General features: G+C 39.0%; 1 protein-coding gene across 1 annotated transcript in view; it reads left to right on the top strand.

Annotated features, from left to right (window-relative positions):
* LOC137627749 (superkiller complex protein 8) overlaps positions 1 to 14,565 on the top strand; it is a 51,250-nt gene extending 36,685 nt beyond the window's left edge. The window contains exon 7 of the mRNA XM_068359023.1: positions 13,996 to 14,565. Within this exon, the coding sequence (XP_068215124.1) occupies positions 13,996 to 14,085 (90 nt within the window). The 3' untranslated portion in view covers positions 14,086 to 14,565. The remainder of the gene's footprint in view (positions 1 to 13,995) is intronic.
* Positions 14,566 to 15,591: the final 1,026 nt, after the last annotated feature.

Below are 15,591 nucleotides of genomic sequence, written 5' to 3'. Positions count from 1 at the left end.
AGCAGTCTTTCTAATGTTCGCCTCGTCCTTCTTGATGTAGCGAACGGTGGATTTGTTGATGCCAAAATGGCGGCCGGCGGCCGCGTAACTTCTACCATCTTTTAACATGTCGAGAAGCGTAACCTTCTCAGCTATCGTCATCATTCTTCGGTGGCGTTTAGGCTCACTACCAGCCTTACTAGAAGCAGAACGCTTGGGAGCCATTGTAACAGAAAGTTCAACAAAAAGTTCAACTTAAAACAGTCGCACACAGCACAGATTAAACTTCACAAAGTTAAGAACGTCTACTCAGCAATACGCGGAAAGAGAAAGTGAACGATGCAGCCCCGCGAGAACTTTGATGCTGCGGGTAGAAGATGCGGGCAAAACACCAATCACAGGCTAGATAACAAAACTTGAGTTTTGATTCGTCATCTATCAGCGCTTGAACCAATCACAACCCGTCTTACAGTACTATGATGCGTTGGTTACTCATAGAAGATGCCCCGCGCATACTGAACGTACGTAGATTAAGTACAATACCGTAATAATAATAAATAATGATAATAATACTGTACAGTAATAATAATAATAATAATGATTAATAATAATAACAATAATAATTTTATTAACAACAACAACAATAATAATAATAATAACAATAATAATAAAAATTTACGTACGTACGCTATTTTACGCCTCTCTCTCTCTCTCTCTCTCTCTCTCTTTCTCTCTCTTCTCTCTCTCTCTCTCTCTCTCTCGTACGCTTACAGTACTTATTCGAAATGTGATTTTTGCAACAAAGAATATTATTGGATGCAGTACTGTACTACGTACGTATACATACAAAAGATTCATGGAAAAGAAGCACATCCATTACAGTACACACCATTCTAATATGGTATGACTGCATCTGATTTGCGTTTCATGTTCGATTTAATTTTACTACGTACTGAATTATCGTATGATCACATTCTCTTTTCGTGTTTTATTTCTTTCTGTGCTGAATTATATATCATATGTAATGCAATGAACAATCAGTAAGAGCAGATATTACTAATTACAGTATTAATGGAATTACAGGTAACAAAATATCGTATTTGGTTATCTTCAGATTTCGCGGTATTTTCGAATTTTCCAGAAAATCCGCGATATGTATATATATATGGGTTATGGGAAAACCCCGCGAAGTGGTGAATCCGCGATTGTCGAACCGCGAAGTAGCGAGGGTTCACTGTAGTCCGTTGAGTCTAGCCGTTTATCTCATCGATATCCTGGCTTTCAGCCAACCTAACGTTCCTTTGTGCTTCCTGTTGACGTTAGCGTAGCTAAGTCACGTCAGTCAGGTTGTTTAGAACCACACTCGATGCGGTCTTGTGTGGATTTTCAGCCGCATTTGGACGTTAGGCCACTTGCTGATGCTCCTGTTGACGTTCAAGACGTTCGCTAACAATCGGAGTTGACTTGTTTTGACGCTGTGCGTCAACCTCCGCATTCTAGAGTTGTTTTGACTGCTCAGCCTAGGCAGTCAAAGCAGTCTCGAGTGGACGCTGTGCGTCCTCACGCACCTGTTGGGGTTGACAGTTCAGTTGTTGACAGTTCACAGACTGTCAAGCAGTTACATGACGTTGCATTCTGGTCCGCTACTAATGCACCAGTGAGTGTGGACTCTGCTTGTAAAGCATTGCCACCACGGTAGGTCTCTCCCTTGCTTGAGACTCAGCTTTTATCGGACAAGGTTCCTGTAGATGAGGAAGTTGCTGTTCCCCCTCCTACTGATATTCCCTTGAGGACTCTGTCAGATGGGAGGAGCCTAAAGCTGCTTAGCCCCCTATGGACTTTAATTAAATCATGATGATTTTTTTTTAAGGATCTTTGTCCGGATCTTTTTGTAACTGCTGCTCCTCGTTCGCCTAAACGTCAGAGCTTACACTAGGCCTAGCTACTTCGAAGCCGTTGTTTTTAAGCTAGTGCTGTCTCGCTCTCCTAGAGAGCTTTACGTTAGCTAGGCGACTGGTTTATCACCAGGAGTAGTTTGTGGGATACAGCCTTTGCTTTCCCTTCTTTTAAACTGGCTTATAGAGCGAGAGTCTGATATGACACAAGAGAAGTTCTCGGCTTGGGAGTTCATGCCTCTGCCCAGATAGACTTCTCAAATCTCGTAGACTCTCCCTGGCGCCTGGCCAGGAGACGCTCCAAGTTTTTTACAGGTCAACTTCACAGCTGTTTTCGAGCCTTTGAAGTTTTGCTGTACAATTATGTCATGCATAAACAAGGCTTTCAGGGATGGAAAGCGGTACCGCCTCAGTCGCTAACCCCGTCTGTTGCCGCACCTGCTCCCGTAGACCCTAAATGGTCTTTGCTGCAAGACATGCAGTCCAAGCTTGCGTCCTTGATAGAGGACTTTAATGCGGAGAAGGTAGCTGCCGAACCTTCTGGCCAACAACCTTCCTCCGGTCGGTTGTGCGCCCTGTTGACGCTGAGGTAACCTTCTCGCGTCTGCCAGTTGAGGTGGTTCCTCCACCGATGCGACCCAGTGTGGGTTGCCAGCCGCACGTTGACGTTAAGCGACGCTCGGAGGTGGTTGTTGACGTTCAGGACGTTCAACAACCAGCAGAGGTGACTTGTTTTGACGCAGTGTGTCAACCTCAGCAACCCGGTAGGGTGTTGACTGCACAACCCAGACGGTCTAGACAGTCTCGGGTTGACGCTGTGCTTCCTCGCGCACCCATGGTTGTTGACAGTTCACAGACTGTGCAGCAGTTCCATGATGTTGCGTCCGGCTCCGTCACGCATGCACCAGTGCGACCGGACTCAGCGAGCCAGACGTTGCCCACTCCGTTGCCGTTTCCTCATCAGTTTTCGGATGAGGAACCCTCTGATGAGGACGTTGCTGAACAACAAGACGATCAGCCCCCAGAATAGATCAAGCCCTGCTATCCATCCAGAAGATGCTGAAGAAGGAACGCTGCTCAGTCAGGCTGTGGATGAGTCTGGTAGGGACGCTGTCATCCGTGGAACAATTTGTGTCACTAGGAAGACTACACCTCCGTCCTCTTCAATACCATCTAGCTTTTCACTGGAAAAAGGACAAGACGCTAGAAGCGGTCTCGATCCCGGTTTCCGAAAAGATAAAGTCTTGTCTGACTTGGTGGAAGGACAATATCAACCTAAGAGAGGGTCTTCCCCTGGCTGTTCAGACTCCCAACCACGTTCTCTTCTCGGACGCATCGGACGTGGGCTGGGGCGCGACACTAGACGGTCGGGAATGCTCAGGACTGTGGAACTCGAGTCAGAGGAGCATGCATATCAACTGCAAGGAGCTGTTGGCAGTACATCTGGCCTTGAAAAGCTTCAAGTCTCTCCTTCGAGGCAAAGTGGTGGAAGTTAACTCGGACAACACCACGGCCTTGGCGTACATCTCCAAACAAGGAGGTACCCACTCACTGACGTTGTACGAGATCGCAAGGGACCTGCTCATCTGGTCAAAAGGTCAAGACATCTCCCTAGTAACGAGGTTCATCCAAGGCGACTTGAACGTCATAGCAGATTGTCTCAGTCGGAAAGGGCAAGTAATTCCAACCGAATGGACCCAAGTAATTCCAACCGAATGGACCCTCCACAAGGATGTGTGCAAGAGACTTTGGGCCACTTGGGGTAAACCATCCATAGATCTCTTTGCAACCTCGCTGACCAAGAGGCTTCCAATCTATTGCTCTCCAGTCCCGGACCCAGCAGCAATATAGATGCTTTCCTCCTAGATTGGTCACATCTGGATCTCTACGCATTCCCACCGTTCAAGATTGTCAACAAGGTACTGCAGAAGTTCGCCTCTCACGAAGGGACAAGGTTGACGTTAGTTGCTTCCCTCTGGCCCGCGAGAGAATGGTTCACCGAGATACTTCGATGGTTAGTAGACGTTCCCAGAAGTCTTCCTCTAAGGGTAGACCTTCTACGTCAGCCACACGTAAAGAAGGTACTCCAAAGCCTCCACGCTCTTCGTCTGACTGCCTTCAGACTATCGAAAGACTCTCGAGAGCTAGAGGCTTTTCGAAGGAAGCAGCCAGTGCGATTGCTAGAGCAAGGAGAGCGTCTTCCATTAGAGTCTACCAATCGAAGTGGGAAGTCTTCCGAGACTGGTGCAAGTCAGTTTCTGTATCCTCGACCAGTACCTCTGTAGCTCAAATAGCTGATTTTCTCTTATACCTGAGAAAAGGACGATCCCTTTCAGCTCCCACTATCAAGGGCTACAGAAGCATGTTGGCATCGGTCTTCCGGCATAGAGGCTTAGATCTTTCCAAACATAAAGATCTGCAAGACCTCCTTAAGTCTTTTGAGACCACCAAGGAGCGTCGTTTGGCTACCCCTGGATGGAATTTAGACGTGGTACTAAGATTCCTCATGTCAGACAGGTTGGAGCCGTTACAATCAGCCTCCCTGAAAGATCTCACTCTTAAGACTCTTTTCCTGGTATGCTTAGCCTCGGCTAAAAGAGTCAGTGAGATTCATGCCTTCAGCAAGAACATCAGATTTTCGTCGGAAAAAGCCACTTGTTTGCTGCAACTTGGTTTTCTAGCCAAAAATGAGCTGCCTTCTCGGCCTTGGCCTAAATCTTTCGATATTCCCAGCTTATCGGAGATCGTAGGCAATGAACTAGAAAGAGTCTTATGCCCTGTTAGAGCTCTTAAGTTCTATTTAAAGCGTACTAAACCTTTACGAGGCCAATCTGAAGCTTTATGGTGTTCAGTTAAGAAACCATCCTTGCCTATGTCAAAGAATGCTTGGTCAGACTTTATCAGATTGTTAATACGAGAAGCTCATTCACATCTGAGTGAGGAAGACCGAACTTTGCTTAAGGTGAAGACGCACGAAGTTAGAGCTGTAACAACTTCCGTGGCCTTTAAGCAAAATATATCTCTGCAAAGTATAATGGACGCAACCTATTGGAGAAGCAAGTCAGTGTTCGCGTCATTTTACTTGAAAGATGTCCAGTCTCTTTACGAGAACTGCTACACACTGGGACCATTCGTAGCAGCGAGTGCAGTAGTGGGTGAGGGCTCAACCACTACAATTCCCTAATTCCTTATCCTTTTAATCTGTCTCTTGAAATGTTGTTTTTTTATGGGTTGTCCGGAAGGCTAAGAAGCCTTTCGCATCCTGGTTGATTTGGCGGGTGGTCAAAGTCATTTCTTGAGAGCGCCTAGATTAGGGGTTTGATGAGGTCCTGTTGTATGGGTTGCAACCCTTGATACTTCAGCTCCTACGGGTCGATCAGCATCCTAAGAGGATCGCGAGGCTCCGTAAGGAAGACGTACTTAAAAGGCAGAGTAATTGTTCAAGTCGACTTCCTTACCAGGTACCTATTTATTTTGTTTTTGTTATTTTGATAACTTCTAAAATGAAATAAAAAACTCTTAGCTCATAAAATGTAAACATATATTACTGGTCTCTACCCACCATCCTGGGTGTGAATCAGCTATATATTCACCGGCTAAGTTAAATATTTAAAAATGATATTTTAATTATAAAATAAATTTTTGAATATACTTACCCGGTGAATATATAAATTAAATGACCCTCCCTTCCTCCCCAATAGAGACGCAGTGGGACGAGGAGAAAATTGAGTCTTTGTTTACATAAGAGCTGGGTATCTGGTCGACAGATGGCGCTGTTGGGCACACCCGCAACCTGTGTAGCGATCGCTGGCGAGTTTTTTCCGTAGAGTTTGTCTGTCGAGCAACAGAGTTGCAGCTATATATTCACCGGGTAAGTATATTCAAAAATTTATTTTATAATTAAAATATCATTTTCTAACATTCTGATGCAGTAATATGTCTGTATTCGACCATAATTCATTCAAAAAGATGATCGCGTACCAATTACCAAATCAATATTTCCCATTACAAGTAATGTTGAGGTTACTAATCCATTCCAAGCCCCAGTTGATTTGCTAGTTGCATGACATATTAGCATAAAAAAGTGATGCAGTTATGTAGATTTTACACAAGCAATAATGACAATAAAACACATAAAATTCAATGAAAATAAAAACAAAGTCTTCTTGACATAAGAAAACCTACCTTTTTTGTTGTGATATGATGACATAAGTGGATGGTGGTGTGGGAAGAAAGGAAGGAGTTATTGCCTGGAGGGGGAATTGCCTTCTGTAAAAAATCTTGTAATTGAGATTTAGGGTTTTTTTTCCCTTTTCTGTTGCTTTGGGGCAAGTTTTTCTTTAATTAAAAACAACCAATGATTGTTGCTTTTGCCTTTTTGGAGAATTTTACTGTAATGAGACACAATGTTATCTTTAAAAGGTTTACAGTCCTGTTGGTTATTACATTATCAGGATGAATTTTTTCAACAAAAGCTTGCTTGAAGTTCCCCCACATGCACAAATTTCTTTAATAACTGAACTTGCGATATCCTCCTTCCCTTTATTTTGAAGTTGCTCCAACTCTTATGTAGTAGGCTCGGTATTGTGAACTTCCAATAGCTCGTCAACATTTTTATTGTCGACCTCCAAGCCCATGCTTTGTCTTAAGGAAACAATGTCATACATAATTTCTTCATTGCTATACTCCTCAAAATCTTGCTCATACACGCGCTCAGGCTAGAGTTTCCTCTAGGCTGAATTCGTGTGGTAGTCACATGGTTTCACGCAGCATCAATAAGGTTAACACAATTAAGAATATGGAAATGATTTTTCCAAAATTCTATCAAAGTTAGCAGAGTATCATTAGTGACTTCAAACACTTCTGATACAAGACTTTGGTATGTACTTTCTTAAATTTAGAAATGATCTGTTGATCCATTGGTTGTAGCAAAGGGGTTGTCTTAGGCGGCAGATATTTAATTCGAATAAAGTCAAACTCATAGACTAAATGCTCATCCAAGCCTGGAGAGTGAGCAGGAGACTTATCTAACAAGAGAGGTCATTTTAATGGTATGTCCCTTTCCTGCAAATATGTTTTCACACACTGTACAAAAACTTCATATAGCCACTTAGTAAAATATTGTACAAAAACTTCATATACCCACTTAGTAAAAAGTTGTACAAAAACTTCATATACCCACTTAGTAAAAAGTTGTACAAAAACTTCATATACCCACTTAGTAAAAAGTTGTACAAAAACTTCATATACCCACTTAGTAAAAAATTGTAGTGTCATCCAGGCCTTTGAAAAAAATTGCCGGGTCACCTAGGCCTTTGAATTGGCACACCATATAACCAGCAATGACATTGTTTTTTTATTGAACACCCATTGGTTGTCGGCATGATAAACTAACAATGGATTAACCTTAAAATCTCCACTTGCATTACTGCACAACAGAAGAGTAATCATATCTTTCTTTGGCTCGTGCCCTGGTAATGCTGTTTCTTCTTTTGTAATAAAGGTTTTCTTTGGCATTTTCTTCCAAATAAAACCCAGATTTGTCTTGGTTGAATATCTGTGAGGTGCATAATCTTCTTCGGTTATACATACATATACCAAGGCACTTCCCTCAATTTTGGGGGTTAGCCGACATCAACAAATGAAACAAAACATAAAGGGGACCTCTACTCTCTACGTTCCTCCCAGCCTGACAAGGAACTCAACCGAGTTCAGCTGGTACTGCTGGGGTGCCACAGCCCACCCTCCCCGTTATCCACCACAGATGAAGCTTCATAATGCTGAATCCCCTACTGCTGCTACCTCTGCGGTCATCTAAGGCACCGGAGGTAGCAGTAGGGCCTACCGGAACTGTGTCACAATCGCTCGCCATTCATTCCTATTTCTAGCACGCTCTCTTGCCTCTCTCACATCTATCCTCCTATCACCCAGAGCTTCCTTCACTCCATCCATCCACCCAAACCTTGGCCTTCCTCTTGTACTTCTCCCATCAACTCTTGCATTCATCACCTTCTTTAGCAGACAGCCATTTTCCATTCTCTCGACATGGCCAAACCACCTCAACACATTCATATCCACTCTAGCTGCTAACTCATTTCTTACACCCGTTCTCACCCTCACCACTTCGTTCCTAACCCTATCTACTCGAGATACACCAGCCATACTCCTTAGACACTTCATCTCAAACACATTCAATTTGTCTCTCCGTCACTTTCATTCCCCACAACTCCGATCCATACATCACAGTTGGTACAATGACTTTCTCATATAGAACTCTCTTTACATTCATGCCCAACCCTCTATTTTTTACTACTCCCTTAACTGCCCCAACACTTTGCAACCTTCATTCACTCTCTGACGTACATCTGCTTCCACTCCACCATTTGCTGCAACAACAGACCCCAAGTACTTAAACTGGTCCACCTCCTCAAGTAACTCTCCATTCAACATAACATTCAACCTTGCACCACCTTCCCTTCTCGTAAATCTCATAACCTTACTCTTACCCACATTAACTCTCAACTTCCTTCTCTCACACACCCTTCCAAATTCTGTCATTAGTCGGTCAAGCTTCTCTTCTGTGTCTGCAACCAGTACAGTATCATCCGCAAACAACAACTGATTTACCTCTCATTCATGGTCATTCTCGTCTACCAGTTTTAATCCTCGTCCAAACACTCGAGCATTCACCTCTCTCGCCACTCCATCAACATACAAGTTAAACAACCACGGCGACATCACACATCCCTGTCTCAGCCCCACTCTCACCGGAAACCAATCACTCACTTCATTTCTTATTCTAACACATGCTTTACTACCTTTGTACAAACTTTTCACTGCTTGCAACAACTTTCCAACAACTCCATATAACCTCATCACATTCCACATTGCTTCCCTATCAAATCTATCATACGCTTTCTCCAGATCCATAAACGCAACATACACCTCCTTACCCTTTGCTAAATATTTCCTGCATATCTGCCTAACTGTAAAAATCTGATTCATACAACCCCTACCTCTTCTAAAACCACCCTGTACTTCTAAGTTTACCAAACTTGGCAACAAATTTCTTAATTGCTTCCTTATCTAAACTCTCTGCCTCTCCATGCCTTATTATACTGTATATTCTACTTCTGTTCTTAAATTTTTCAAACCATCATCTACTTGCCTTGGATACAAAATTATTTATAGTACTTGTACTGTACCAGGGTTTATTTATGCTAAATCGTCATAGATTTCTAGCACCTTTCAAAAATTAATGCCTAGCTAATGCTATCACCTCAAAAATGTTTCTCATTTATAAAAATAAGTAACATTTTCCACTTCCTTAGGTATTTTAGGCCTTTGTTTTGTGTAAGTAATAACTTCTTTAGAAACATTAACTCCATTTATTATTTTTTTGTTCTTTAATATACAGTAGTCGATATCATTGACTTGGCCATAGAGTATTCGAGAGTAGGATCCGAAACACAGATTCCGTTTTCGTGCCTAGCAATGTTTTTCTTTTACAGTTCAATAGTTTTTCTCACTGTTTTCCTTTTTACTTGACCATTTAAACTCTTATTCTTCTTTGAACTCATGTTAAGTGCTATTGTATAAAAATGAATAAAAAAGGATGTGAAACAACGATATAGTATAGTGTAACACGAAACATGTAGCAGAGGGTACAGAGTGTACGTTTACGTTCAACCGAAACGATGGCCAACGCGTAAATGATGGCGTTTGGCTTGGCAGGAGTTTTCAACTCTTTTTGGTTGAAAACCTATTTGTTTGAGCTAGAGACGTTGGAATACCTAGGTTCTACTATAACTTGGTTATTGCTGTTTTGTTGTCGTCATCATCATTATTATTAATATTATAACAGTAAAATCCCAAATCATGGTTCGATGATGATTGTAGACATACATATTTGGAGAAGCAGGAGGCCTGTCCTCTTTGGAAGGGTAACAGATCAGATTTGACTTTGAATAACTATACTCAGCTTAGAGCTTTTGCTCAGAGAGTTTATGCTTCAGTTGAAAAGGAATACAATTTAACCTTAAAGGAAATCCTTTCTGATACAACCCAGGAACATAGGTGGTGGACTACCCATAAATCTGCACTGTTTGGTGTAGATGCAACAGTTCCTCCTTTACTTAAACCAGATGGCTCTGTCACTCAGTGTCCAAAGGAAAGGGCAACCCTTTTGGCTGATGTGTTTGACAGTAAGCAGAGTAATTAGAAATTTGATCTTCCTCATTCCTGTTTTCCTGAGACTAAACTTACTAGTTTAGCTTTTCAATGTATTGAAATCAAAGCCCCCTCTTGATGGACCTTGATGATATTTTTTTATAAAGACTGCAGATTTCTTATCTCCAAAGTTATCTGTTATTTTGCGCACGTTGGTAAGAAGAGGAGCTTTTAGCGTTCGGAGAATTGGTAATGTTACTCCTCTATGTAAAAGTGTTTGTGGTTGCTCAAGTCCAGTTGATTACTGCCCAATTTCCATAACTCCCATATCTAAAGTTTTTGAACGTCTTCTGGGAAAACGTCTTAATAGGTTTGCTGAAGGTAGTCATCTGTTCCTTAGTTTTCAATTTGGCTTTCGTAATGGCCTTGGAACATGTGATGCCCTTCTTACAATTTCCAATGCTGTACAGAAATCCCTTGATTGTGGTTAGGAAGTTTTTATGATTGGACTTGATTTTAGTGCTGCCTTTGACTGTGTTAATCATGAGGCCCTTGTTTTCAAATGCAATCAGTTGGGAGTGGGTGGGTAGTTTCTTAGCATTATCATTAACTTTTTCAAGTAATGGATTACAAAGAGTTGCTATTGTTGATGGGCACCATAGTGAGTATAGGAATGTGATATCTGGTGTTCCTCAGGGTAGTGTTCTTGGCCTAGAAAACAAGCTTGTTGCATATGTATATGATGCTACATTCTTTGCATCAATTCCATCTCCTTAATATAGATCTGGGGTTGCTAAATCCCTTAATAGAGATCTATCTAAAATTAGTGCATGGGTTAAGTTGTGGGGCATGAAGTTGAATCCTAACTAAAGTATGAATGTAAGTAGGTCAAGGACAGTGGCTCCTCAACATCTGGATCTCAGCATTGGTAATGTTTCTTTAACTCTATATGTCTTAAAATTTTAGTTGTGATTCTCAACAGCAAATTTACTTTTGAGAAACACATTAGATCTGTGTCTTCTTCAATTGCAAAAGAAATTGGCTTATTGAGAAAGTCTTTCAGGGTATTTGGCAATCAATTTATTCTGAAGTGTTTTAATTCTTTCATTCTACCTTGTTTTGAGTATTATTTTCCTATTTGGTATTCAGCTGCTGATTCTCATCTCAATTTGTTGGACAGGAACTTACAGTCTATTGAATTTCTTATTCCTAATCTAGATATTAATCCCTGGCATGTCGTTCAATTAGTTCGTTATGAATGTTGCATAAGAATTTTCATAATTCAGATCATCATTTACATTCAGATCTTCACGGAGAGTTCCATCCCATTCGTAATACCAGGCATGTTGTTAATTCTAATAGTCAGGCCTTCTCCATTATGAGGCTTAATATTACACAGTATTCTAGAAGCTTTATTCCAGCTGTGGCGAAGTTGTGGAATGAAATTCCTGATCGGGTAGATAAATCGGTGGAATTTCAAAAGTTCAAACTAGCAGCAAATGTTTTTATGTTGAACAGGCTGATATAAGTCTTTTTATAGTTTATATTTGAAATATCTGTTTTAATGTTGTTACTGTGTTTTAAAATATTTTATTTAAATTGTTCATTATTTCTCATATCGTTTATATATTTCCTTATTTCCTTTCTCCACTGGGGTATTTTTCCCTGTTGGAGCCCTTGGGCTTATAGCATTTTGCTTTTCTAACTAGGGTTGTAGCTTAGCTAGTAATAATAATAATAATGATGATAATAATAATGATAATAATAATAATAATAATAATAATATCCACACACGCTGCAATTGGGACTCTCATGAAGCCAGAGTACAAGTAGGTTTGAGTAACCTAGATTTATCCCAAAATTTGAGTCTAGCAATATCTGCATAAATACACGTTTTCATTATTAGTATTACTATACACTGGACTTCTTACAAAAGCAGAATTATATCTTGTGCAGAGAATTGTGGATTTGTTGTACAGTATTATATAGAAGGTACATTATTTTTATTTGTAAGTTAATGGACTATTCTTTTTACTCTTTCTTTCTTTTCCTGTCCTTCTGCCTCTCTAGAAGATAGATGTCTGACAGTCATGGCATAGGGCTGGATGGGTGACATGTCCTCTCTATTCCTGTCCAATTTGTGTGCCCTGTGCCTAAATTGCAATCCTGTAATCCCTTTCTCTTCGATAAATTTGGTCTTTCTAACAGTAGGTATTCTACCTCCTCCAGTTACTACTCATAGATGATGGCTTCTCTCCCTTATCTCACCATTTCAATTTAGTTTCCCACCTCTTAATAACTTAAATCAGTTTTACTTATGTATGAATGATATCTGCCTCCAATTACACAATAAATTTCCTTGCAAGTGCTCATAGCTGTGTTTTGTGGAGATGATCAGGTCTTGTATTCAGGTAATATAGTTGCTAATTTTTTTTACTTGTGTTAATGAGGTTCGCAAAGTCTTTACAGTACCCCTATCCAGGCAGCTGCATTTTTTTTTCTTTTAACTGTCCTCCTGATATAAATTTTAATACAACATATAAAGGTAACAGCAATATTCTCCTTCCTCTAAGGTTGACCCTTCCACCAAACCATATTTTTCCAGGATTTCTTTGCAGTATTTTCATCTTATACTTATCTTCTATTTAAATTCCTTTATGATAGTTAAAATTTGGATGTCTGAGCATATACAGTATCATTTTAGTTTATAATTAATGCATTGAAGTGCACATAAATTATCACCCTGGTGCTGTCTACTTTTCAGACTGCACCCTCTATTTGGCTTCTTTTAAAGTCGGTAATTTTCAATCCTTTCTTTTACTTCCACCCTTCCATTGTGATATTTATTTAAAAGAAAAATTATTCTTACTACCAATAACAAGTCCTCTATTTGTAATATATTAATTCTTCTAGACAAGGCAATCTATTCTCCCTGTATCTTCTTGAATTAGATGATGAATAATTAAGAGCGTTTTATTGATCCAAGGTTAATTTCAAAATTTTTTGTATGTTTTGATGTACCCCATAGTTTCTTCAATGTTTGTGTGATATCATCTTGTATATTGATTCTTTCTGGTCACTTTTTTCGTGGGCAGTCCAGCACCTGGCTGCATAAGTTTCATATTCCAAACCAATTTATGGTAGTGTATAATTTCCAACTGCATTTAAATATTCTTTATAAAATCCAAAATTGTTTGATGTAACTTACTTTAATCAAGCATGGTACTCCTGTCGTTTCGTTATAAAGAGAAAATTACCAATGCAGTCTGTTAAACACATTAATTTTTGCCATTGCACAACCTTTCCTCAACACCATATCCCATGTTCATTTTTTCTCCATCCCTCATACTCTACTATAGTTTTGACAAAAATACTTTTTTTTTCTTTAAATACATTATAAATATTTTTCTAGTTTTATGGTCTTTTCTTCATGATAATTTTGTAAATCCTGCTATTAACAAATTTGTTTTATTCCTGGTAGTTTTGTCCATTGTAAGAGCTGCCTTTATTGTCTTTAGACATTACACTTTCTTGTCTTTCCATGTCTCCATTGTGTTCATGAAAATTTTTTTACAGAATTTTATCATTTTGATTTCAATTCAAATTTTCAAAATTCTATTTTTATTTGCCTTATTAATGAATTTCTGTTAATTTGCTATACTTGAATATAAAATTAATGTTTACTCTGATTTTTGTCTCATTCATTCTTTATCTTCTTCTTTTCCCAAGATACCTTCTTGATCCCCTTCCATTTATGGTAGACCTGTCTATCATATGACTATATAAAATAGAGTATTGTGATATAACTTCTCTTTGATTTTCTCTTAACCATTTGAAATCCAATTTAACATATAAAATAAAAACATTCTTGATACAGTATTTCTCTTTTATGTTAATTGCCATCAACAATAGACACTCAGTTTGAGGCTACTTAATTTTGTTTAAATTTCAGGTTTGGTGTGCAAGATACAGCCATGACAGCAGTAAGATAGTGAGTGTTTCAGAGGATAGAAGTGTTATGGTCTTCAATTCACCAGTGTAGAAACTTTGTTATTCATTGATAATTTTGGTATCGGTGACAAGATTGCTCTTTCTCCGGATAATAAAGGACGCCATGATCATAAGTTAAGTTACTTACATCTATTTAAATGAAAATGAAAACGATGTTTACACAATTATTTTGTGTAAAAATGGATGATTAACTATTTGAAAAGCAAAGATCTATATAGTGTACTTGTTTATTTTGGCTGAATTACGTTACTCGGGACTATGTACTGTGTTGATGAGGCATCATTTTGTGATGCTGACACCTATTCTTAGTAGCATTTTTGACTATGTAAATTGAGTCAATTTCTCAAGGAACAAATTTGAAATTACCTGTATTACTTTAAACTAGTGAGGATTTTATAAGTACAGACATATTGTCTTGCTCTGATATCACTTTCCTGTTGACATAGAGGCATATACTGTATAACCAAATGCAATCTGGTCATTTATGCTTCTTATTAAAAGAATAATTTTTGCAACTATTTGCTTTCAACCTTTTAAACATACAGGATGTTTGCATGTAGGTTGGAAAGTCCAACTATATATTGTATATTTGATCTTCCAAGGTCTTTTCATTATACTTGAACTGCAGTAAGCCTTTGAAAATTTACCCTGGATTAGGGGCTGCTTTGACTTGTTTAATATTTTATTTCTATGAATTGAAAAAAAAAATTATTATGCAATGGATACCATTAGAACATGTTAACTAAGGTTAATTTATATTAGACAAAGATTGATACCCATACTGTATAAGGAGGAGGATTCTAATGTTGATAAACTTGAGAGAATCATGATAACCTTATGCTACATGCACTGTATTAATCAAACTTGTGAAGACCTAAATTTCCTTATACAGAATTTTTTTTCACTGTATGAAATACTCTGAAATTTCCATTTCATTGTTTGTCTGATGTGAATAACTGTCAAAGGGAAAGTGTTCATAACCTTTAAAAGTACAAGGTTAGTCTATATTATGGTGTTGTAAGAAAAATGGGTGCTATTATAGTATGCTATCTACCGTCAAATTGCTACTATAGTATGGTATCTACCACAAAGTATGTTATCTACCGTCAATGTTAATCCTCCTGTTTGATGAGGATTGTCAAACAGATTACTTACCTCCAGTATGTTATCCTCATTGGACTTTAATGATAGTTTAATAATATTTATTGGAAGGACAACATGGATGCATAATTATAAACAGTTTGTAGGTTGGGTTAGGTTAGGTTAGATTAGGACATGGGTGCATAATTATAAGCAGTTTGTAAGTTAGGTTAGGTTAAGTTGGGTTGAGTTAGGTAAGGTTAGGTTAGGTTAGGTTAGGTTATCAAGTCGGTATTGATCCTCCTTATTAGAGGCGGATTAGCAAGTAGACCGTATCCTTAGGGACTGATGGTGGGTATCATACTATAGTTAGAGAGGGGTGTTAGATAGCAAAATCGGCGGTAGATAGCATACTATAATAGCACCGAAAAATGTATTAAAATTTTCTGCCACATTG

The sequence above is a fragment of the Palaemon carinicauda genome, chromosome 35 (assembly GCF_036898095.1).
Source record: "Palaemon carinicauda isolate YSFRI2023 chromosome 35, ASM3689809v2, whole genome shotgun sequence".
NCBI classification, from domain to species: Eukaryota; Metazoa; Arthropoda; class Malacostraca; order Decapoda; family Palaemonidae; genus Palaemon; species Palaemon carinicauda.
This window is presented reverse-complemented; position numbering and strand designations above follow the sequence as displayed.